Genomic DNA, 22,744 nt, shown 5'->3' with positions numbered 1-22,744 from the left:
GAAATGCTCCGCGTCCCAAGTTGTTCCTGCCAAGTCACTCAATATTAGTGTGGTGCGGGTGGGCCCGGGATCCTCCAGCCACATGTCAGCCACAACTGGACAAGCGACTCGAGAGGCGCCTTGCTAGTCAGTACGTAGTATTGCTTAATTTATCGTACCTACAAATATTCCCATGTTCTGAATCGTTCAATGAATTACCATCACATGGCAAGCTAACCACACTCATGCGCGGATGCATCATCCCATGTTGCATCAAGTCCCCGTGTTTTGCCGGTCTGGTTGAGATAGTCAAGGTCCACCACTCAGCTTGGCAGTCGAGTCAGTAATCCCATCGTCTGCATAACCCTGGACACGCATCTGAGTTCCAAAGTTGCTGGCCGCTCTATTCCTCATTTTTCTTCTTGTCAACGACCAAATCTACGACGTAGGTCCGCGAAGCGTGACCGCGAGCGCAAGCTACTCCGCAGAATACCGGCAATGATCGACAGCCCCTAGGTTCCGGGTCGCATAGTGGTACACACATAGCGGCGGATCAGACCCGTGCTCAATGCACTGTCGAGTCAATCATGTCTCACTGGCGGGCATAGTAGGTCTATTCAAGGCGCGACAACATTCAACTTAAGCTAACAGACACCTACTGTGTATCTGTCTGACAAGCTACAGGTCCGTCTCAAACGTCAGTAGTCCATCGAGTGGTGACGACGCGATGCATTCCTAATCTGATTAGCAATCGTCAATGTGCCAGTAGGCTTGGACTGACGGGTCGTAGGCATCTTGGCCGCCGTACTGCTGATCGTACAGGTCCTGCGCCTGATGCTTTGCGCTGTGCTTGGCCTTCTCCTTGTCGACGTGGTTCATGCCCTTGGACTCTGCCCACTTGTCCATTTCCGCACCGGTGAAGCTCGTCAAGGCTTCCTTGGCGAAGCCATGCGAGACGGGCTTGCCCTCGGCTCTCTGGTGATCCTCCCACTTCTTCATCGCCTCGAAGGCAACACCCCCAGCCACGACTTCGTGGGACAAGTGGCCCTTGTGGCCGCCTTCGTAGGCCTCATCATGCTTCTTGCGAGCGTCGTCTAAAAGCGTCAGTGGGATTCTGCCACAGAAGACCTGGACACACCAAAGTCGAACATGTCTGCGGTGTGGCGTGTATTCTGTGTTGTGAATGTCGGCTTGTGCAGGTCTAGAAACTTAGACACTTACATGCACGCCTAGTTATAAGCTCTATAACACACGAGGCCGCGTCATCTCAAATCATATTTGGACGGGTTTATCTTGTTGTCACGTTGCACGTCATGATGTGAATTGCGAGCTTGTCACTCAATGTTGGTGGTGGATTAAGCTTTTGGCTTTGGGGTGTGTTCACTCCAACCGGAAACACAGCACACTTCTGCACGAGCCAGACGACGATGTATGCCAGCCTATCCGTTCTAGATCCGCGGTATCTGTGATTGTACTAGATCACATGGAAACTCAAAATTTGATGTGATTGCCAGCCGGGCAGGGTCCAGGCATGGCTTCCCTACCATGTTGATGGTTATCACAGGGTAGGTCGTCGGGGACGGCGGCAGCAAAGTGGCCGGACGGGACTGGACTGACAAACGCCCCCACCAAAGCACGTGATCAGGCGTCGCCCGCATGCCAAGCGCGTCATAGTGTGAAATGGGCAGAGTTTCGATGGCGTGTCTACCAGCAAGGACCGCGACAGAAAAGCCAAACCCTCGACCGACATGCGAAATGGCAGGCGATGTCATCGATCTCGTTTCTTCGAGCCCGGAACCTCAGCTTCGCCCCGCGGTAACAACCAATCCGGCGCGCCAGAGCCACCAAGGTGTATCTGGAGCCGCGCAGTCACACAAGACCAATTCGCTGCCCAAGGCGTTGCCCGCGACGATAGACTTCGATCTTGACGACATAGCCGACGAGTTTGACACGACGGGGGATATCGACGCTGCACTACACGCACCATCCCAGCCTCGTCTTCAAGCCACCACAGCCCAATCCGTCAATGGATACCCAACCACTACCCAGCATGTCGTGTTGCTCTCGGACGACTTCGATACGACCGGCGGATTGAGCGAGCCTGTTCTCAGGGAGAGTGTCGGCAACAAGAGGCGTCGACTATCCCCATCCCCTGCGGCTGTCGCTACAAAAGTAGTCACCACAGGACCAGCACAACGACGATCCAGTCCTCGTCGAGAATCACTAGGTTTAGTTGACGAATTTTCCGACATTTCCGACCCTTTTGCCACCTCCCCTCTTCCAGCGACCGCAGAATTTGTCAGAACGGCCCATGTCACCAATGTGAAGAGCCCGAGTCCGCGGCTTGCCGCACACAGTTCCCCTAGCCAGGTTCTGCCTGCCGTGCAGAGAGCGCCAGTCTCCCTGCCAAAGGACCCCTTGGCGTCGTCGGACCCCTTCGCAAGCTCGCCTAGATCGTTACATGGTACGATTGACCTGTCCCTCGATGATCCGTTGCGTGGAGGAGGCACGAGCTCCACACAGCTGCAATCGACACACTGTCGGGTCGGCCCGTCAAATCTGTCAAAGCCTCGCAGCCCACCACGACCGGTGGCAGTATCATCCCGCCGCCAAATATGGGATCCTATTTCGAGCTCAGCACCTGAGGCATCCATGAATGGAGGGACGGTCCGGCAGTACAAACCCTCGAGCAAAGCAATAGAGATTGATTCCGACACAGACGAGGCTCCTCCTGCTGATGACATTGATTCTGATGACCTTCCCGACATTGACAGCCTTGCGAAGCACGTCGCGAACCGCCCACCAAGATCTCCCCTTCGTCGATCAAGAAGTGAGATTGTCAGCTCGAGAGGCGCCGCCAGGGTGACCAAGGCTTCCGCGACGGCCGGGGGGAGAACGCGTGAGCGGCAAACAAAGGCTTCTACCAAAGATGCAGAGAAGAGACACAGGCAGGAAGAGAAGGCACGGGACAAGGCTATCAAGGACGACGAGCGGATACGAAAGCGGGCCCTGGCCGAGGCGAACAAGCACCTGGCGGACAGGAAGGCCTCCACGCGGGAGATGGTTGTGGACCTGCCCTCGACGCTGAGCCAGGAGACGAAGACGCATGTGGAGGCCATGTTCGAGAAGCTCGATGTTAGCTACAGACTCAGGCAGACGCCTGTCGACAACGTGGTGCTTTGGCGCCGAAAGGTCTGCCGCCGCTTCAACGAGAGTCTGGGCCACTGGGAGCCGGTTGTCGAGCGCCTGGTCCCCGAAAAGTACGCCTTGGTGGTGGTGTGCGCACCCGAGTTTGTGGAGATGGCTCTTAAGGAGAGCCTCGAAGAACATGTCCATAAGATGGACGAGAGCTTTCCCGATTACCAGATTATCTACCTCATCGAGGGCATGCGGAAGTGGTTCTCCAGCAACCGTGCCACGCTAAACAGACAATTTCGAGCAAACGTACGAGGGGAGCCGTCAAGCTCGTCCGCGCGACGGCGTACCGCGCAGGAACCCGTCGACGAGAGCGTGGTCGAAGATGCATTGTTGCAGCTGCAGGTCCTGCACGACAAGTACATTCACCACACCGAGGACGCAGCTACTACGGGCGACTGGATCATGACTTTTACCCAGCACATCTCGGCCGTGCCGTACAAGAAGGCCAAGGAGCACGCGCTGCGGGATGTCGGCTTCTGCATGGAATCGGGGCAGGTGCGGTCGGGAGATGGGCCCAAGGATACGTATTTACGGATGCTGCAGGAGATTGCCCGCGTCTCGGCGCCAATGGCGCATGGGATTGCCGCGGAGTTTGAGAGCGTACCAGCCTTGGTGAATGGCATGCTGCGCGGGGGGCCGGAGCGGCTGAGCAACGTGGCGAAGACAGTCGACGGCAAGGGGACGCTGGGCACGAGGATGATCGGACAAGCTGTGAGCAAGCGCATGTACAAAATCTTCACGGGTCGGGACGAAACGAGTACAGAAGTATAGTATAGATCTATTCATGATATGACGACTATGGGATTGGTAACCTGGACACTAGACGAGTCAGCTTTGGTCCACGTAGTAGATGGCAGCAAGAGACAAGTGAATGAAGTAACGATCAGACAGCGGTTGGTTGTTTTCCACATTGTAATTTCAGAACAGGTCTGTGAATACGGTTTCTCATCACGCAAGGTTGGGGTGTTGGGGGAGGATAGCAAAGAGTTTCTTCAAACGTACCTTGTCAAGTGTCGGCATCGGCACGCTTCCGCTTCTTTGGCGCGAAGAAGGACGTGAGCGTCTTCTGCTTGTCGTCAAAGCGGGCGCTGCCGATGCCACCTCGCGTCTTGCGGAGGCCTTGAAGGTGATCAACACTGTTGACTCGGAGGATGTGAACCTTGGTGCTGGACCACTTGGTGTCTGCTGATGTCAGATGGGCCTCAAGGAAGCCCGTGTTGCTCCAGGTCGGCATCAGTTGGCTGCCCGGGCTGCCAATGCGTTGCGCCTCTGGAGCAAAACTCATAGAGCCGTGCGAGAGTTGCTGACGCAAATGCCTGAACAAGACGCCAAGGATAATGCCGTGGGCGACGACGTATACATGATCTGAAGAGGAGACGAGGGGAAGCAAGCGCTCCTGGAGAAACACGCCGACGCGCTCGCGCATGTCCTCAGGCGACTCCGCACCTTCATGATGATGGTCCCTGCCAGCGCCAAAGCTCGCACCCTCGCCTGTGCCAAAGTGTTTCTCGCGGAGCTGAGGCAGCTGCAAAGGCTCTTCGCCGTTGGCACGCGCGTCGCAGATGGCCTGAGCCGTTTTGACAGCGCGCTGCAGGTCAGATGAGAAGACCCTGGCTGCGGAGGACGGGTTGCCTGAGAGGTGCGTGGCCAACCGACGCGTTTGGAGGACGCCATGGGCGGTCAGTGCCGAGTCGCGCGAGCCAGCGTAGACTTGTGCGACATTGTCTACCGTCTCACCGTGACGGATCAAGAAGAGACGCATCGCGGTGCCCTGACAAGTCAAGGCGGCCAGGTGGCGCGGTGACGAGCCATCACAGAAGTGGTGAGGATGTGAAGTGGTAAAGGAAGAGATGTGAAAAAAATTTGGAGGTCGAGAGGCTTTTGTTACCTGTGGTGGGGACACTAGCGGCTGTGCTTACATAATCACGCGGAGATTGCCCGATCATCGTCGCAGGCCTCATTTCTTGAGGTGCGTGATCTATCCGTCCAATTGCTCAAACTTCCAAGTGTGCAAACCAGGGGCTGCTCAGATGAGCGTGACGATGGACTCGCTACCCTCACAGGGCATATATCTGGTCCATTCGTGATAAAGTCAACACCTACCCACATGGACACACCTGGTCTGACTTTCCTCAATCTCCTACCGAGAGGGAACCGGACAGAGCGGACGGTAGCGCGTCGTTGCTCCCCGTAGCCGTCTTCGGGAGTTGTCAATACATGTCAAACAAAGGGCGTGAAGGGCGCGTCGACTGCCGGTATCGCGCTGCGAGCCGCCGCTTATGTGGACTGTCTGTCATCCGCAAAGGACTCACGTTCACGCCACTCTTGTTCTGTGCGGCCACACACGTCGTGGGGAATCTTGCACTGTTTCTTGAAACTCGCTCTAGCCCCTGGCATCTACAGATTGTCTGAACATTGGACCGACGTTGCGCTTTCACCGAAATGCAGAAGATCCTGGACTCAGCGGTAGACGCCATTGGCCGCACACCTCTCGTGCGCCTCAGTCGCATCACCTCATCTCTAGGGCTCGAGGGGTCCATTCTCGCCAAGCTCGATTACTTGAACCCCGGTGGCTCAAAGAAGGACCGCGTGGCCCTCGGTATCATTGAGGAGGCAGAGAGACTCGGCACTCTCAAGCCCGGACAGACTGTCGTCGAGCTGACGAGTGGCAATACAGGCACGGGTCTCGCAATCGTCTGCTCTGTCAAGGGCTACCCATTTGTCGCCGTCATGTCGCGAGGAAACTCGGTTGAAAGGGCCCGCATGATGGCAGCCCTAGGAGCCGAGGTTGTGCTCGTGAACCAGGCGCCTGGATCGATGCCTGGCCAGGTATCCGGGTCTGACCTGGAGCTCGTAGAACGCAGAGCGAAGGAGATTGAAGCCGAGTGGGGCGCCTTTCGCGCTGATCAGTTTACGCGGGACGGTAACTGGATTGCGCATCACGACGGAACGGGCGCCGAGCTGTGGGAGCAGACAGACGGGGCCATTGACGGCTTCGTGGACTTTGTGGGCTCTGGAGGTACCTACGCGGGCGTTTCCAGGAAGCTCAAGTCACTGAACGACGCCATCAGATGTTTCATCGTTGAGCCAGAGGGCGCTGCTGTCTTGGCGAAGAAGGAGGTCACAAACCCAGGGCACCCCATCCAGGGTGGTGGCTACATGATGCCTGAATTGGCGTATCTGAAAGATCTTGCTGTAGATGGCCTCGTGCAGGTCACGGGCGATGAAGCCAAGGAAGGGGCTCGCATGCTGGCCGTAAAGGAGGGCATCTTTGGAGGATTCTCCAGTGGCGCAAACCTCATGGCTGCCATCCGTCTTCTGCAAGGCGAGATGCGGGGGAAGACGGTGGCCATCGTCATATGTGACTCGGGCCTCAAGTACATGTCCACTGACCTGTGGACCGATCCGCAGATAGATTGAACTGGCTGGACCCGTGCTGTTGTGCGGTTGCTGAAATCAACTCTGTTACGTCGCCGTAAACCGATGTCTGTGGCCGCACCCACAGCGCCAAGTCGCCACGTCGTTGCATCGGACTATGGAGGCACCCTCATCATGGTCTCCAGGATCTCCAAGCGGTCGGCGGCATCCCAGGTTTCCTCCTTCCAGTAATCGAGCATCTGCATGACCTTGCCAACCGACGCCTCCCACCCCAATGGCAACATGGAGTGGAGACGAGATTGCGACGCGGCGACAAGGACCAGCGCACTTCGTGTGCAGGACCGTAGCATCAACCACGTCCCGTGATGGCGAAGACGAAAACCGCCTTCGTTTTCCTCTATGCGCCGCACGCAGACCTGGAAGCCTTTGATGGCGAGGAGGCGGGAGTCGTCATCGTACTTGGACCGGTGAATCGCTTCGACCATAAAAGGCCAGTACATCATCTCGTAACAGTCGAGCAGGTGGCCATTCAGAATGAAACGCAGCGCAGCGTGCTTCTCGTCTGCGGAACCGGGGGTCTCGGTCGATCCTTTGAGTTTCAGGGTGTCGGGTAGGGACTCGAGCCTGGAAGATGAGAAAGGTCAGAATGACAGCTGGATATGCATTGGTTCTTGTTGGGTCACGCACCAGCCATCGGCTTGTTGCTCAAAGTCCAGGATGGTGTTGATCCTCTCGGGCAGGGGACCACTCGGCTGCTCCTGGCAGGTATACGTCAAGACACGATTCTCCAGTCGACGGAGTGCAATCTCTGCCAGGTAAAAGTACCAGGCGGCCTCGCTCTGCGACTGAAGGCTTGCAGGCGGCTCGGGAAAGAAGGCTGGATAGCGGAGGTTCCAAACGCTGGTCTCGGCAATGTTCAGCTCCAAACGGAGTTCCCTAGCAGCCAGATCAGCACATGCGGCTCTGGAGGCCAGCGGATTCTTGGAGTCTTGCGTACAGCTCCGACTTGAAACAAGTCCAGTAAATGCTCTTGTGGAGCTGTGACTCTGCCTGCCGAGGGTCATCGCCATGTTGGCCTTCTGCGTCGCGGTGCGCTGTGGGCACGAAGCCCTGGCAACATGCCAGCGCCTGAACAAACATCTTCCACGCCTCGACTGGCCGTAAGGTTGTCATCAGGTAGACGCCCGCCAAGAAAAAGATCTGGGCCTCGACAATGCCACTCTTACACAGCAGGGTTCCCATTCGTCGTTGAGCAGCCATAAAGAACGCTTCGCCACGAAGAAACTGGTCGGATTGGCGAAACGCGGCCGATGTCTCGAATGGAGGTTGGCTGTACCGGTCCGCTATGGTTCCAAGAGCATATATAAGGAGCTACAGCGGCGTGGAGTGTCAGTCAGGTATCTGCTGCGTGCGGGAATGGGACGTACCAGCAGACACGAGTTGGAATCCCATCCCAGGCCATTGTACCGTGTGAATCTCACCGATTCCTTGACGCGGGAAATCTCCAACACGGGGTTGTATATGTGAAAGTTGTCGAGGAACTGTTGCAATAGTGACCCTGCGTCATCAGCTTCAATGTCCGAAGTTATCAACGACCGCGGGTCCGAATCTGAGCTCCCAGCCTGGAGGAGCGTCTTCAATGGGGTTTGGTGGGCGGATGCCAGGTGTCGAAACATTGGCCACCCAAGAACAGCCTCAACGCTGATACTCCAGACTCCTGGGGAACTTTCGTTTGCCACATTTCTGTTCGACACGGGCGTGTGTTCATAGGGTCCGCCAGTCGTCTGACTTTCATCGAGATCAGTAGATGGCACTCCAGGGGCGGCAATGACTCGATGGTAGCCTGGAGTTTCGGGATGCGCAGCTCTAAAAAAGATCCTCGAGCACGTCCAAGCGTTGAAGAATGGCCAGGCTCGCCGAGTCAAAACTTGGACATGTCAGCGGTTGTTTGTGCGGAGAACGGAAGGCCTGCCATCTCAAAGATTGACACTGTGTCTGCTCATACGTACCTCGACTTGTCGCCCTCCTGGTACACGCATTCAATGCCCAGATTTAAGCACGAGGAGCAGGTAGGTCGCTCATTGTCACACTTGGTCCGGCGTCGTCGACAAGCGAGACAAGCCTGGGCAGCGCGCTTCCGAGGATACGCGGGCCTTGTGTCGGGCGTGGAACGTGGACGCTTGCGCGACCGCTCCTCCTCGTTTGATGGCATAATCAATGGCAGCCAAGCATGGGTTTTGCGACGGAGTGTGGTGGATAAAGAGTATGATGGCCAGCCGCGGAGACGAGGGACAGACAGTAGGCCTCTGTTCTGGTCCCTGGAGCTGCTGCTCCAGAATTGGAGTCGTCCACAGAAGACATGCCCACAGCTCGGTCGGCCTGATTACGAAGGGGGGCCGATCAGCGGAAAGCCGGAAACGCCCATTTGTCACTAATTACTGATGGGTGTGCTAGACTAGCGGAAGCGCGGATGGCTGATCAATCGATTTGTTGGAGAGAGTCCAGACTCTGGGGACACCATTCCAGCAGCAGCAGGCCTGTACCTAAGACTTCCAGCACAAGCTGTCAAACGTATCGCTCTGTTCCCAGATAGCCGACCAGCTACGGTTACATTTGGGCAAGAGCAATGTTTCCAAAACAATTTGTGCTGGCCCCTGGCTGGGCTTATACGCAAGAGAGACGGCGGGCCGGACTCTTGACTCTGGAGCGCCATGCGCGCGCCCATGCGCACAATGGGGAAATAAGCGCTTTTATTTCGACAGAACAAGGGCTTAGATGGCGATGACTAGAAGCCAAACATGAAATTGGTCAGATTTACGATGCGGGGCATGAAGCAGCAGCAGCGCAATGATCATGCTTCATTCAATCCGACCTCCCATCAACCAGCATGGCCAGCCTAGACTCGCAAGGAGACGACCGGTCCCACGTATTCTTCCCTCTGCCCATTAGGAAGCTCAACCCGGATGGGAACTGCCTTCTCGCTGACACCCTGCAACTCCACCGAGATCAATGTGGTCGACTCGTCGCGCCCGCGTTTCCAGGAAACATGTGCCACCCCTGGGGCCAGTCTTCCACCAAGCGGCACCCGGCACTCGAAATCCCTGAACAGACTCAGACGCGGCTTGAAAGCGATTACTGCCCACCCGGCTTCACCAGGATAGATGCCGGCCACCTCGAACATGAATTCGTACAACGGCGCGCAGGACCACGCATGGCAATCGGACCGTCGCGTCACGTCATCCTCACACCACGTTGTCAAGTTCTGCGATATCTGTGCCTTCCAAGGTCCCCAGAGAGAGTGGAACAAGTCATCGTAGAGACGTCCACCCACAGCTGAGAGGGCGCGAAACATGTAGAAGGACATGGCCATGGATGGCTCGGTGAGCTTCGGGTGCTGCGTGTCGTCCTGGACAGACCTCGATGGCATGAGGCCCATGTCCCGGGCTGCAGGCAGTGAGCGCACCAACAAATCGTGAGCCGCGCCCCCCGTCACTGCGCCGCTGAGAACGGCCCAGATCTGGTTGTGCTGGCTGAAGTCCTCCGCGAGATCCGCCGAGGAGGCCAGACCGTCTGTGAAGAGCGTGTCGACTTGGCAGCGCGCCCGGACAGCCTCGATGACGGCGTCTGCCCGCGATTCGTACTCTGATGCGACAGCAGGTCTTCCTGTCTTGCCCACCACTGATGCTGCGGCTCGGAGCGTGTACGCATAGATCATGTTAGTATATGTCTGGAACCCGGTTCGCTTCGCGGCTGGGGGGATGCCCATGGGCCGCCACTCGTTCGTCCAATCGACAAAGTCCCAGTGCGTACCCAGTGCCTCCTGACTTGCGGAAACGAGATCCAAGTTAGAGTCGATCCGTCGGGCAAACGTCTCCAGGATACCGTCACAGGCTGCCAGAAATCGCCGGGTAAAGCCAGCGTCGGCGTAGTGTTGGAAGTGATCCGCCACTGTGCAAATCCAGAACAGCGAGAAGTGCGGGATGATCTGAAGCTGGTGGCTTGGGCTACGGCTGGCGATGAGGCCAACACCTGGCCGATACGAGTTGTGCAGCTGCACTATGGCTTGACGTGCCATGCGGTCGTCGCCCGCCGCGGCATAGGTGAACAGACAGGAGCTCCGGACGTCCATGGCGTATTGGAGCTGCTCGTAGAATGGGCAATCCTCGTAGCAGTCGTGCATGCAGTTTGTCAAAGTTCGAACACTGATTCTCCACATCTTTTGATAGTAGGTGTCGTGCTCCGGCGCGCCGGGAATGCTGAAGCCTCCGAGGACATCTAGGGGATAGTGTGTCATGTCCAGCTCGACCCCTATCAGCTCCAGAGGGCATTGGTCACTGACAAGAATATAAAGGGCCATGAATCGTAGTGTGCGGAAGTGGAAGGGCGCAAACGTCTCTTCTTCCCTGGCTTGAGAGGTGTACTGCAACTCGGAAGCGTTCTGCGCGTCAGCTTGCCCACCAAAGACGTATTCATCTTGAGGACCCGTGAGCAATTTGTTGGTGTCGCGCCGGTCTCCTTTGCTGCGAGCGTAGGGGGTAGAGAGGGGCTCGTCTTCATAGGCTTCCGAATAGGTGACTGTCAAGCGGCTCCCCGGGAGATCAGGTCGCTTGAACCGGAAGGTTGGCCATGCCGTGGCGTGATGAGGGAGCTCAAGCTCCACATGATGCACCGATCCCCGTGGGAAAACCAGCGGCGCGCGATTGTCTTTGTTGAGAAGGCAATCTTCCCATGCTGATAGAGGGATCGAGCTTTGGATGTTGTGAATCTCTTGGAACGAGAGGGGCGAGACCTTGGCGACTGGTATCATACGGGGCGTGAGGACCCATGGTGGTGAGATGCCGTGTGACTTGGGCAGCTCGAGACAGACTGCCCGAATCCATTGGAGTGTTGAGGTACTGGAAATACCCGGGTCAGGGTTGGTCTTCTCGTAGACGTGCAAAAAGTCGTCCTCGTCTTGGTCGACGCGCAAGATGAGGGAAGTGTCGAGGCTCGTCTCCCAAGAGTCGTCACTCTGGATTCCGAACTTTGCGCGAGCCTCCTTGTCCGGTGTGCGAACAAAAAGGCCCGGAATCGGCATCCTCGGGAAACTCGTCGCATGCGCCGAAGCGTGAAAGAACCTCAGGACCTTGATGCCGATGTGGTTGACGCCAGTCTTCAAAAAGGGCTGGATATCGAGCTCGTCGTAGAACCACATGTGTTCGTCTCCCTTGACTGGACCACTGTGGACATTCTGGTGGTTGATGTACAGTTTGTACTTGGTGTCAGCCGTGATCTGGATGACCAGTGGCCCCGACGGCACATGGTCAAGTTGTAGAGCCTTGCGAAAGTGGACGAAGCCTCCTGCTGTGCCTTGGCCATAGTCCACCCAATCTGGATGCCAGATCCAGTCTGTGTCTAGGAGGGATGAGTCCATGTTGAATCAGTGGCAGATATTGAACGAGTCTGAGAGCGTCGATGTCAATGTAAGACTGATGCGACAAGGCGCGCAGCTCAGGTTTCCTTTTAACCAAGATCTGTGCCCTTGGCTTGTCGGTTGGCGATGGTGAGCCGGTCATGTCCGGGAGGTGGGCGGCGGTCTACTACTAGTCTAGTATTCCTATGCAGACCGTGTTAAGCGCAATTGCGCACTGGATGCGCCGAGTTCCTCATCGAAATCAATTAGTACCCACATCATGGGCACCATCCTCGGGCTCTGTTGTACCGATAGCTTCTTTGACTCCTCACGTACTGGGCTACGTCTTTGAAACGAGACGATGTAATGAGTGATGGGCATCCATGTTGGATCCTGGATCCAGCCAGAACCATCATTCCGCGTGTTTTACCCATCAAGAATCCTGATTATGGCAATATTCACTAGCAAAGGCTTGTCGAGTCGGGCGCAGAATAGGTCAAGTTTGATAACACCTTCATGGTCGGTCATGGGAACACGAATCTTATAAGATCACGCCGTCTATGAGACTATAAACTTCAATCCTCTTCATCTACAGCCCTGTCCACCATTTTGTCTCCTCAACTTGGAAAGTCGCCTGCAAAAAGTCGCCAGAATTGCCGCTCCCGACCCAGACGTCGTAGACGCCACGTTCCTCGATCCAAGCATGGCGAGCCTCGTCCCAAAAGCTTGTAGCGTACTTCCTTTCGACAGGAATTCGGGCCACGGCCGTCTCCCCCTGTTTGACAAAGATCTTGGAAAACCCCTTGAGCTCCCTGACCGGGCGGTTGATCGATGGGATGCGCTGCGAGACGTACAGCTGCACGACCTCGGAGCCATCCACAGCGCCAGTGTTTTTCACCGAAACTTCAGCGTGGATGACGTTGCCCTGATCCCCTTGGCCTAGCTTGATGGTGAGATCAGAAAACGAGAACGTCGTGTAGGATAGGCCTGAGCCAAAAGACCACAGTGTGGACTTTTTGACCTTGTCATAGAAACGGTAGCCCACGTAAATGTCCTCTCCGTACAGCACGCGGCCGCGCTCTGATCTGTAGTTCAGATAGGCCGGGTTATCCTCAACTCGGGCTGGAAAGGACAAAGGCAACTTCCCAGACGGATTGACGTTGCCAAACAGTACATCGGCAATGGCGTTGCCTGTTTCGTTGCCGCCGTACCAAGCCTGGACCACACCAGCAACCGAAGAAGCCCATGGCATACTGACAGGCGTGCCGGACTGCACGACGACGACGACACGGGGGTTGGCATGGGCGACGGCCGAGATCAGCTCATCGGAAAGGCCAGGCAGGTCCATGTGCGGGCGATCGTGGCCTTCTTGCTCATAGTCAGAGTTCAAACCGACAAAGAGAACGACCTGCTCCACGCTCCGTGCCAGCCTGACGGCGTTCTGGATTTCCTCGTCGACATCGATTACTTTGGTTCCGCCAAGCCGCACGCCACCTCCTCCAAATGAGACGACGCCGTCTGCGTCCTTGACCTTGGACGCTGCGCCGCTGGCGAAGACGACTCTGATCTGGTAGGATTGCCCCGCGACAACGCTCTTGATGCCAGTTTCCTCGACGGTTCCGACATTAAAGAAGCTGCCGCCGCCTCGCTGTTCCGTCTCGTTGTCGATGAGAAGCTCCCCATCCACGTAGAGTCTCGCGGTGCCGAAGACGCACAGGCCAAATTGGAAGTCGCAGGTCTCTTCCGCCGTGTAGGTCGCGTTGATCTCACCCCACCAAAGATCTTCCGTGAGCTTGGGGTGATAGTAGTCCGCAAAGTACATGTTGGTGTCCACGAGATGAAGCGTGTCAACAGGCTGCCGATCTGTCACGGTATCAGGGTGGGTGAAGGCCTCAAAAGTCACTCCTACTTTCCCTTCCCGTGTTCGCAAGCTGGGACCGAGCATCGGCAGTGTCTGGTGTGCATGGCATCCGACCGAGTACCGCACGTCTCGGGCCTGCGAGGAGATACCTTCAAACGGGGTGACGGCATAGTATGGTCGCAGAGTAGCCGATCCTCCACCGCAGTAGGCGGCCATCTTGGCGTTGGGTTCAATGACAGCCAGTGTCTTGTCTTTCGTAAAGGGCAGAACCGTATCCTCGTTCTTCAAAAGCACAATCGACTCGCTGGCGATATCCCTCAGGAGCTCCGCAGTCTCAGGCGTGTCTCGGGGTTCTTCAGGCCCTTCCACTGGGATTCCAGACTTGGTCGCTCTGTCCACAAGCTTCAAGACCTCGCGGACTCGCTGATCCACAGTTTCCTGATCGACCTTTCGAGACATGATGGCATGGTTCAGGAGCTGACCACGCCAGCGCGTTGGTCCTGGCATCTCCAGATCAAGTCCAGCATTGATCGACTCGACTGTGGAGTATGTTCCATACCTGAAGTGGTGGCACATTAGCTTCGCCATTCGAACAGGAACTTGACCGTTACGTACCAGTCGCTCATGACAAGTCCAGTCCAACCCCATTCCTTTCGGACGATATCCTCAATGTATTTTCGATCGTCGCTAACATGGATACCGTTAACCTTGTTATAGGCTGTCATGAAAGAGCCAGGCCGAGCATCCCGCACAGCGATTTGAAAAGGCAAGACGTAGATCTCACGCATCGCTCGCTCCGTCACAATCGAGTCCACAGCCATGCGCTCGTGCTCTTGGTCATTGGCCACAAAGTGCTTGACGGACGCCACGATACCGGTGCCCTCGATGCCAGCGATAACTGACGCCGCGCAACGACCTGCGAGGACTGGATCTTCGGAGAAAGACTCGAACCCTCGCCCGCCCAAGGGGCTACGCTGCGTATTGACGGTCGGCCCTAGAAGTACATGTACGCCTTTGGCTCGTGCCTCTGCACCCATCAAGGCGCCCGCTCTTTGGAGGAGGTCAGTGTTCCAGGTAGCAGCAAGACCAGTCCCGCAGGGAAAGCAGGCTGCAGGCACTCCATTGAAGAACCGAGTCCCGCGGACGCCGTTGGGACCGTCTGAGAGTCGGATGGATGGGATATTGAGGCGTGGGATCGCCTTTGTGTGCCAAAAGTCGATGCCTACAAGGGCGTCAAGTTAGCAAGACCTCTTCACTTGTGTAGCTTTTCGGCACAGGAAGAGAGGTCCATTCACTTACCAGATAGCAAATTGATCTTCTCCTTCAAGCTCACAGCTGGCCCAAGACAGTCTCGACGTCAAACGCAGGCACACACGCGCCTTGTGGCGAAGCGAATTCGAGTCCAGACATGTCGCCCATGATGGTGGAATGGTATGCGGTCGAAAGAACGTGTAATGGTACGATTCAGCGTCCAGTCAGGGGCAACCGAGTTGACTGGCCAGCTCCTTTGTACCACGGACTATGGTCATGTTGCTGGCGTCTTTGGCTTAACCCCAGTCGAGGCGAACAGCTCGGTGCACAAACGTCCGAGCTGTGGATAACGGCCATCTCGATCAAGGCAGCCTTTTCTTGACTTCGAATCTGTGAGGGGCTGGTGTATGGTCGCGCGTTCAGTTGGAGTCTTGGAGTCCTGGATTCTTGGATGCTTTGTGTTTGACCGACCCGGCTTTCCGCGGGCGCGTGATGCTCTTAGCGTCTGGGCACGATCTTGTTGACCCGGCTTTCCGCTGCAGAGTTTGATGGCGACAGGGCACGCCACATGCGCCATGTGGTTCCTGGCTTCCTGCCCTGGCTGGGGTTGATCGGTCTGTCGACTCGTGATTATCGCCTGTCGACCCAGGCCCGGGTAACCCCAGGCCCCCCACACATTGCGACCCCAGAATCACTGAGCTGACCGAGACGTCTCCAGACTCTACCGGAGACACCGTCTGGCCTCGACCTGGTCGAGACGTGGATGCCTCGAACGCAAATCTCGCGTCAAATACCACCGGGGAGTCTGGGTTGCGCGACTCGACGCTCCAACTCAAGACTATAAAGACCTTCGACAGCCCTTCACCAATGCTGTTGAGATAGCATCCGGACCAGCCAGTCTAGCCCTTCGACCAGCCTGCCCTCGATACTGATCTGTCTTTCACCCCAACACATCGCAAACATGGTGTCTCCAGGACACGACCCGATGATCGCGACCATGCCAGAGAGCAGTGTTGACACTGCAAAATGGTGGAAGTCTCGTAACCTTCGAACCTTGAACCTGCTCTTGATATTCCCCTTGCTCTCCATCTTCACCCAGGGGTACGTAGGGCTTTCCTCCGATGTGGCTACTTTGCCATCAAATGTTCGCCTGCTAACCGCTCTCTCTGTCGCAGCTTCGATGGTTCCATGATGAATGGTCTGCAGTCTGTGGAGAACTGGCGCAACTACTTTGGCGAACCCAAGGGCGCAACTCTCGGTCTCTTCAACGCTGCCTACCCCATCGGCGGCCTCTGTGCGATTCCCTTCATCTCCTTCGTCAGTGACACGTTCGGGAGGCGCGTGGGCCTGGCCACCGGTGCCACCATCTGTGTGATCGGCGCGACATTGCAGGCTGCGGCGCAGAATCTCCCCATGTTCGTCGTGGCTCGTGGTATCCTGGGCTGTGGCACGGTCTTCCTCGGATCCTCCGGTGCGCCCCTCATCACTGAGATCGCTCATCCCGCCCACAGAGCGACAGCCACAGCCCTGTTCAACACCTCGTATGCTCTTGGGGCCATCATCGCGGCGTGGACGACCTTTGGCACCTTTCGCATCGCTTCGAGTGCCTCTTGGCGCATCCCCTCGGGTATGCAAGGTCTCCCGTCCATCATTCAGCTACTAGGCCTGTACTTTGTGCCAGAAAGCCCTCGCTGGCTCATCTCCAAGGACCGGAACGAAGAAGCCCTTGCGTTCTTGGCCAAATAACACGCCGAAGGAAACGACCAGGACCCCTTGGTGCAGTTTGAGTATAATGAGATCGCGACGCTCTGGCCTACGAGCGAAGCATTGACCGCGGGAGCGCGTTGCAGAATTACCTAGAATTTGTCAGAACAAGCGGCAACCGCAAGCGACTTTTCATACTGCTCTGGTGCGCCTGCATCAGTCAGATGTCTGGCAACGCCTTTATCTCCTACTACCTATCGCCCGTCCTCACCTCTGTTGGTCTCACCACCAGTCTGGAGCAGACCCTGATCAACGCCACGCAGCAGGTTCTGTCCTGGCTGTCCGCCCTGTACTTTGCCACCCTCCCCGAGAAGCTGGGACGCCGCACGCTCTTCCTCGGCTCACTGAGCGCCATCTTTATCTGCCTTGTGAGCATCACGGCCGGGAGCGCCGTGTTTGCCAATGACTCCAGCAACAAGGCCGCTGGCGGTGCGGTCGTGGCGTTCTTGTACCTATTCTCGCCGGCGTACAACTTTGGTCTCAACGGCAACCTGGGCTTGTACATCACTGAGATTCTCCCCTTCAATCTGCGTATGCGCGGCCAAGCGTGCTACCAGCTGTTCGCAACGTGCTTCACTTTGCTGTCGACGTATGCCATTCCGGTGGGGCTGGAGAGGATGGCGTGGAAGTTCTACCTCATTTTCATTCCTTGGGTTTTGGTGGAGACGGTGGTACTGTGGTTTGTCTTCCCAGAGACAAAGGGTCCGACGCTGGAGGAAATTGCGGCTATCTTTGATGGCTTGGACGCGACCATCTCGTCACCAGAGAAGGTGGATGTCGAGAGGGCCGAGGTCGAGCACAAGCACTGAGCGGAAGCCCACGGTGGGCGCGCCTTTGGCTTTGGTGTTGCCATATCGGCCTGGTGGACAGGTAGAAGTAAGGCTGTTACTGGCACCGCTCCATTGTCGCCTTTCTAGTTGAATATTGAGACGTGTATTGTAGAGTCATCATATTCATTTCTTGTTTGCTTCGTGACAGTCTTGACGAGCGGCACTGTCGAGACATCCAAACGTGTCGAGGGAAGCGGTGAGGGCTGCGAAGCCTGCGATGAGGAGCCAGGTAACATGAATGATGATTGGTAAGAGGAGCTTACAATGAGATTCCCTAGTAATGTGCAATGTTCAATTGTCGACGAGTATGCGCGTACTGCAAATCCACGTGGCTCCGTTCAGGGGTAAATCATGATGAAAAGGCGAGGTTGGCCAGAGCGATTGAGACGATTAAACATTGAACTGGAGCGTCACGTGTTTTCAAGCCGCGCAGGCAGAGTTCAGCAGGCATTAATGCCTACGCAACCCCTAATGAATCAATACATTGTAGACTACAGCATAAAGTTTTGCTTTCAATTTGATTGCTTCGATTAAGCGAGGCTCGCAACGGCTTCTCTCGGCTCGCAAAACGCGTGATGCACGTTAAGCTTAATCACTGGCGTGACAATCTCGAGGTCGACGTCATCCGGGAGCTTCACTGCCCGATGGGGCAGTCGAGACGCAAGAGCTGGTGAGTCAGTCAGGCAAGATTGTCGTTGCGCGTGACATTGCGCGTGGACATATGATGTGATCTAATTTTCATCAGCATGCCCAGCTCGAACCCTTTGTACGGAGCTCCATGTAGCTTCGAGCTTTCACGAGGGCTGAGGAGGGGTTGACCGTTGTCTGTGCTAATTGCGTAGCGTGATGCACCTGTGATGTGCCGGAACCGCCAGACTCAGAGTCAGACCCATGTTGCCTGGCCCACAGATTCAATCCAGAGTCTAGACTCCATGGCAGAGAAATTCTTGCAAATTTTCCCCAGCGGCTCTTGTCGAAGAATCGTTTGCGTCGTCACGCCACTGGCTGAGAGCCTGAGTCGAAAAAGATAGCCAGCATCTGGAGTCTGGACTGGGCTGGGTTGCCAGCAAGGCTGTGCGGGTGGAGCTCCAGGAAGCAGTCACCAAGACTGACATGAACTGACAGCAGACTGGCAGGCACACCAATGCACTGCAACGACACCACGGTAGAATCACTGTGGCGCCGCCATACCTAAGCGTTATGACATCCTCTGACTGGCCTTGGCTGCCTCCTGGTCTTTGGTGTTTGTCGCGTCGGAGACTGGAGGTAGTCCCATGGATCGATCACCTGGTGACCTCAAGCTGCTTGCACTCGCCATTGCCACGTTAGCTGCCAGACGCGACGATATAAAAAGGGGCCGCTAGCGAGCAGGTGACTGGCGCTTCCTTCCTTTGATTCTTCTTTCCTCCCCTGCCCTGTATCATGATCATCAATTAGCTCCAGTGTTGCTTGCCCCTCACCAGAACATACAAAACAGGCGCTGCCCCCCCAACTCCCCCAAACATCGACAGATCGTCATCTCCAACCACCATCGCATAGCTGCCGTACCACAATTGCTGCCCGCCATGCAAACCAAAATCCGCGCTGCGACGCCCGAGGACCTGCCCGCCGTGGTCAAGGTGATCCTCGCTGCTATCAACAAGGAGCGCCTGTGGACCAACTTTGTGCCCTCCAAGACGGGCCAGGACGAGAGCTACGTCAAGGAGATTGAGGCGCTGCTCAAGGAGCACCTGGACCCCTCCAATAAGGACTGGGTCATCGAGGTCATTGACCTCGCCAAGAAGTCGCAGCCCTCGCAGATCGTCTCGGTCGCCGTCTGGGACATGTCCGCCGCCGAGGACGACGACCGCAAGAAGCGCGACGTCAAGACTGACATTACCGACGACCGTCTGTCCGCCTACACCGCCGTCGTCTCCAAGGCGCGCAACGAGTTCTTCAACCGCTATCCCCAGCACTCGTACCTGCAGCTCCTGGCCACGCACCCCGATCACCAGAACCACGGTTACGCTAAGGATCTCGTGCACTCCCACATGGTCAAGGCCAAGCAGAAGGGCGGCGTCCTCACCACTCTCGGCGGCCCCTTTGGCTACATCTTCTTCTCCGGACTGGGCTTCCATGACCTCGGTCCCGTCTCCCTGCCGCCTGGCTCGGCCAGTGACTCGCACATCATCAAGGCCATGTCGCTCACCGTGCCCAAGGAGGAGAGGAGGCAGTCCATTGTCGACTCAGTGCTCAACTACATTTCTAGCTAGAATGCTTGCAGCACACAGTCACCATTCGCATTTGCTTCTTCATCGTCATGAGTCTACGGCCTTTTGAGCGGCTTGTCCATAGCATCGACGGGATCAGGGTAGTAATACAGTAAATCCCCATTCACAAGCCAGCATTTCGGCTCCAGCGTCGAGCGCGACGCATGACGTAGTGAGGGGTTCTCTGCAAAAGGCGGGGGATCAGCCGCCTGGCAAGAATCATGAAGGCCAAGCGCCAAGAGCACAGCCGGTGCCGTTTCCGATGCAGGAATGGCTGGCATTGCCGCATTGTTGTGTAGTACGTTGTGTCGCTCGCTCGAGGACGGTGGGAGGATGGATAAGGTATGAGCTTCAAATTATGCTTATGTTTATGCTCCATTTCCCCAGATGTGGAGTCACTCCAGGACTGTAAATCATGGATGCCAGGTCCCCAACGCCAGCCAGTACATACAGCAGATGCTGGATGGCAAAAATCACGCTCAATCACAGCTCACCTCCTCCGTGTCCTCGTCGACACAGGCGCCGGCTCGAACGCGTCCTCCTCATCTGAGATCTCGTCGTCGCTAATCTCGACAGTGGATGCTTTCTTTTGCGACGCGGCGGCGGCAGCACGTCCAGCCGTCCTTCTCTGTGTGGCTGGTTGCGACTGAGAAAAGTCGAGCTTGGATTGTGTCTTCTTGGCGGCGGCTTTCTTGGTCGCTGCTGGTTGGCGCCGCTTCGGCGGTGGCGCTGGCTCCTCCTCTGCCTCGTCCTCGGACGCCATGATAACGTCCTCCTCCTCGTCCTCGCTTGGTTCCGCAGCTTTTCGACGCCCGCCGCGAGCGGGCGCTTTCTTGACGGGCGCCTTCGCAGCGGCCTTGGGGGCGGCTTTTCCACCGCGCTTGGTTATCCGCACCGGCTCCTCCTCCTCGTCCTCCTCTGCCTGGCGCTGGGATGTGAGTCCCTTGGACTGCCTGCTAGGCTGTGTCGTCGGCGCCATGCTGTCCTCGAATGTCCACGCGTCGGGTGCATCCTCCCAGCTCCCGTCAAAGTCGCTGTCCCAGTGGGCAGGCTTCGGTCGCAACGTGCGCTTGCGTTCGGGCATAAAGGATCGACCGCCCTGCTGCTCGATGCGCGCCTTGTAGATCTCCATGGCGCTGTTCAGATCTTCATCGTCGCTCTCGAGACCTAGCAACTGCTGTACCTGTCCTGTGAGATGCTCTGACACAAAGAGCTCCATCGCGTGCTTGTCATCCTTTGCGACGAATTGGTTCACCGCGTCTGAGAACGGGCCCTGGGGGAGCACCTTGAGTGACTGTGCCGAGAGGAACTCGGACACAATCGACTCGACCTTGACCATGTCGCCGTCGTCTCCGACAGCTTCCATGGCGTCAGCGGGGTTCACGACATCCTTCTTGCGCTGCATCGTCTTCTTGCGGTAAAAATAGACAACGTCGTTCATGTTGGCAACTTTGCCCGAGAACCGATTTGAGAAGCGCTGCGGGTTCTCGACCTCGTACTGACCTCCCTCTGCGGCCGTGTACTCAACCTTGAGCCGAATGAGGGGAAGCGGTCGCTCTTCCAGGGCCTCCTCGTCGCTCTGTATCGCTTCCCACTCGGCGTTGGCCTCCTCAATCATCTCTTCCACCACCTCCATCAGCCGTTTCGTGACCTCTTGTCGGTTCTCCTTCTTCTTCTCCAGTCCCTTGAACCGCTTGTCTGCGGAAAGGACGAGCTCGCGAGTGACAAAGGGACGGACGCTCTTCAGAGGGATCTTTTCCGTTTTGAAGTCCTTGCCGGTCACACTGAGGATGGCGACGTGCTTCTGCACCGCTTCCCCCGGCACTAGCGACGTGGCAACCGATGATCCAGGCTGCATGACGTGCAAGCCTGTTTCCGGGTTCTGCGACGGGTCGATCAGACACTCGTGCTCATGGCCCCAGACTACTAGGTCCATCCAGTCCGGCAACACGCTCTCCGGCAGGTATGAAGTCGCCGTGTGGGCGTGGTGGTTCTGGTGCACGGCCAGCAGGTTGAACCAATCGCCCATTTGTAGATTGGGCCGGTACCACTTGACCTTGTGGTCCCGAAACGTACGAAACATGCGCTCGTCCCGAACATTGCTCAGCCCAAAGAGAGCCAACTTGGTCTCGCCCTTTTGTAGGAGCACAGGCTTGACGTGAATGTTGTCTGCCTCGGCCACGCGTCCAAAGTAGTTGAGCAGACCGCTGGCCTGGAGGAGGTCCAGCGAGCAAAAGTTGCCCTCGCCAGACGGGTCGTCATGGTTGCCGTGGATAGAGAAGACAGGTATGGATACGTTGATGTCGGGATCCTCGTAGTTGACGTGGGTAAATGCGCCCTCGAAAACCTCGGCCGCATCGCTCAGGAACTCGAGAGGGCAGGGTTTCTCGCCCAGGCAGTTCTTGCGCAGGGTCCGCATGACCTGGTACAGAGATTTGCGAGATGGCTTGTTGTCGTGAAAGAGGTCGCCTCCGAGGAGGACCATGTCGACATCGTGCGTCCGTGCGAGGTTGAGGATCTCGTCAAAGGTGCGCCAGGAGTCATCTTTCCGAATGGCGTCGCGTTCTTCGTAGCCGACGTGGTTGTCTGTCGCAATGAGGATGCGGATCGTGTCCGCGTCTGTCGGTCAATTGGTGGCCAGAATTGGTCCGAGGGGAACATACCTGTCGAGTCAGTCATGATGGAGGGCCTAGGTCGCCCTTGAAGCAAACGGATTGACGAAATCGTTGCTCGGGGTGCGTGGGAGCGAGTTTCAGGCTGACGCGGGAGGGGCAATCGCCAACGCGAAAGTTGAGCGGCATCACGTGATTGCGTGAATGATGAAATCAACCTGTTTGCGACC

At 56.7% G+C, this 22,744-nt stretch overlaps 10 protein-coding genes across 10 annotated transcripts; 4 read left to right on the top strand and 6 right to left on the bottom strand.

Moving 5' to 3' along the window:
* Positions 1–524: 524 nt before the first annotated feature.
* F5Z01DRAFT_226489 (CipC protein) lies at positions 525–1,278 on the bottom strand. Its single transcript, XM_046258264.1, has 2 exons — positions 1,118–1,278; positions 525–1,073 (listed from the first exon to the last, which is right to left on the bottom strand). Exons 1-2 carry the CDS (start codon positions 1,128–1,130, stop codon positions 724–726), a joined length of 363 nt encoding a protein of 120 aa, XP_046116317.1. The 5' UTR covers positions 1,131–1,278; the 3' UTR covers positions 525–723.
* A 456-nt stretch (positions 1,279–1,734) lies between these two features.
* Positions 1,735–3,948, top strand: F5Z01DRAFT_726680 (uncharacterized protein; the record flags this gene model as incomplete). The annotated part of the gene is made up of 2 exons (XM_046266659.1): positions 1,735–2,471; positions 2,556–3,948. 2 exons carry the CDS (start codon positions 1,735–1,737, stop codon positions 3,946–3,948), a joined length of 2,130 nt encoding a protein of 709 aa, XP_046116316.1.
* F5Z01DRAFT_660577 (histidine phosphatase superfamily) lies at positions 3,945–5,016 on the bottom strand. Its single transcript, XM_046263837.1, has one exon. The coding sequence runs from the start codon at positions 4,937–4,939 to the stop codon at positions 4,184–4,186; it is 756 nt and encodes a 251-aa protein (XP_046116315.1). The 5' UTR covers positions 4,940–5,016; the 3' UTR covers positions 3,945–4,183.
* Positions 5,017–5,172: 156 nt separating this feature from the next.
* F5Z01DRAFT_225965 (tryptophan synthase beta subunit-like PLP-dependent enzyme) lies at positions 5,173–6,759 on the top strand. Its single transcript, XM_046258263.1, has one exon. It carries the CDS (start codon positions 5,620–5,622, stop codon positions 6,595–6,597), a length of 978 nt encoding a protein of 325 aa, XP_046116314.1. The 5' UTR covers positions 5,173–5,619; the 3' UTR covers positions 6,598–6,759.
* F5Z01DRAFT_625626 (uncharacterized protein) lies at positions 6,711–8,767 on the bottom strand (the record flags this gene model as incomplete). The annotated part of the gene is made up of 7 exons (XM_046261438.1): positions 6,711–7,179; positions 7,243–7,491; positions 7,553–7,926; positions 7,983–8,262; positions 8,370–8,398; positions 8,443–8,482; positions 8,565–8,767. 7 exons carry the CDS (start codon positions 8,765–8,767, stop codon positions 6,711–6,713), a joined length of 1,644 nt encoding a protein of 547 aa, XP_046116313.1.
* Positions 8,768–9,451: 684 nt separating this feature from the next.
* On the bottom strand, positions 9,452–11,968 carry F5Z01DRAFT_625736 (Six-hairpin glycosidase-like protein; the record flags this gene model as incomplete). Its single annotated transcript, XM_046261446.1, has 2 exons — positions 9,452–10,975; positions 11,021–11,968. 2 exons carry the CDS (start codon positions 11,966–11,968, stop codon positions 9,452–9,454), a joined length of 2,472 nt encoding a protein of 823 aa, XP_046116312.1.
* Positions 11,969–12,144: 176 nt separating this feature from the next.
* On the bottom strand, positions 12,145–15,227 carry F5Z01DRAFT_690585 (glycoside hydrolase superfamily; the record flags this gene model as incomplete). The annotated part of the gene is made up of 4 exons (XM_046266120.1): positions 12,145–14,367; positions 14,424–15,030; positions 15,108–15,143; positions 15,182–15,227. The coding sequence occupies 4 exons, from the start codon at positions 15,225–15,227 to the stop codon at positions 12,537–12,539; spliced, it is 2,520 nt and encodes an 839-aa protein (XP_046116311.1). The 3' UTR covers positions 12,145–12,536.
* Positions 15,228–16,056: 829 nt separating this feature from the next.
* On the top strand, positions 16,057–17,632 carry F5Z01DRAFT_682564 (general substrate transporter; the record flags this gene model as incomplete). Its single annotated transcript, XM_046265773.1, has 3 exons — positions 16,057–16,160; positions 16,235–16,789; positions 16,885–17,632. The coding sequence occupies 3 exons, from the start codon at positions 16,057–16,059 to the stop codon at positions 17,630–17,632; spliced, it is 1,407 nt and encodes a 468-aa protein (XP_046116310.1).
* A 1,361-nt stretch (positions 17,633–18,993) lies between these two features.
* On the top strand, positions 18,994–20,149 carry F5Z01DRAFT_224941 (putative GNAT family acetyltransferase). The gene has a single exon (XM_046258260.1). It carries the CDS (start codon positions 19,219–19,221, stop codon positions 19,903–19,905), a length of 687 nt encoding a protein of 228 aa, XP_046116309.1. The 5' UTR covers positions 18,994–19,218; the 3' UTR covers positions 19,906–20,149.
* Positions 20,110–22,683, bottom strand: F5Z01DRAFT_225288 (Mre11 DNA-binding presumed domain-containing protein). Its single transcript, XM_046258262.1, has 2 exons — positions 22,566–22,683; positions 20,110–22,521 (listed from the first exon to the last, which is right to left on the bottom strand). Exons 1-2 carry the CDS (start codon positions 22,579–22,581, stop codon positions 20,393–20,395), a joined length of 2,145 nt encoding a protein of 714 aa, XP_046116308.1. The 5' UTR covers positions 22,582–22,683; the 3' UTR covers positions 20,110–20,392.
* Between the last annotated feature and the right edge of the window lie 61 nt (positions 22,684–22,744).

The sequence above is a fragment of the Emericellopsis atlantica genome (assembly GCF_019669845.1).
Source record: "Emericellopsis atlantica unplaced genomic scaffold F5Z01scaffold_21, whole genome shotgun sequence".
Lineage (NCBI taxonomy): Eukaryota > Fungi > Ascomycota > Sordariomycetes > Hypocreales > Bionectriaceae > Emericellopsis > Emericellopsis atlantica.
Note: the sequence above shows the minus strand (reverse complement) of the source record. Positions and strands in the feature narration are given on the sequence as shown.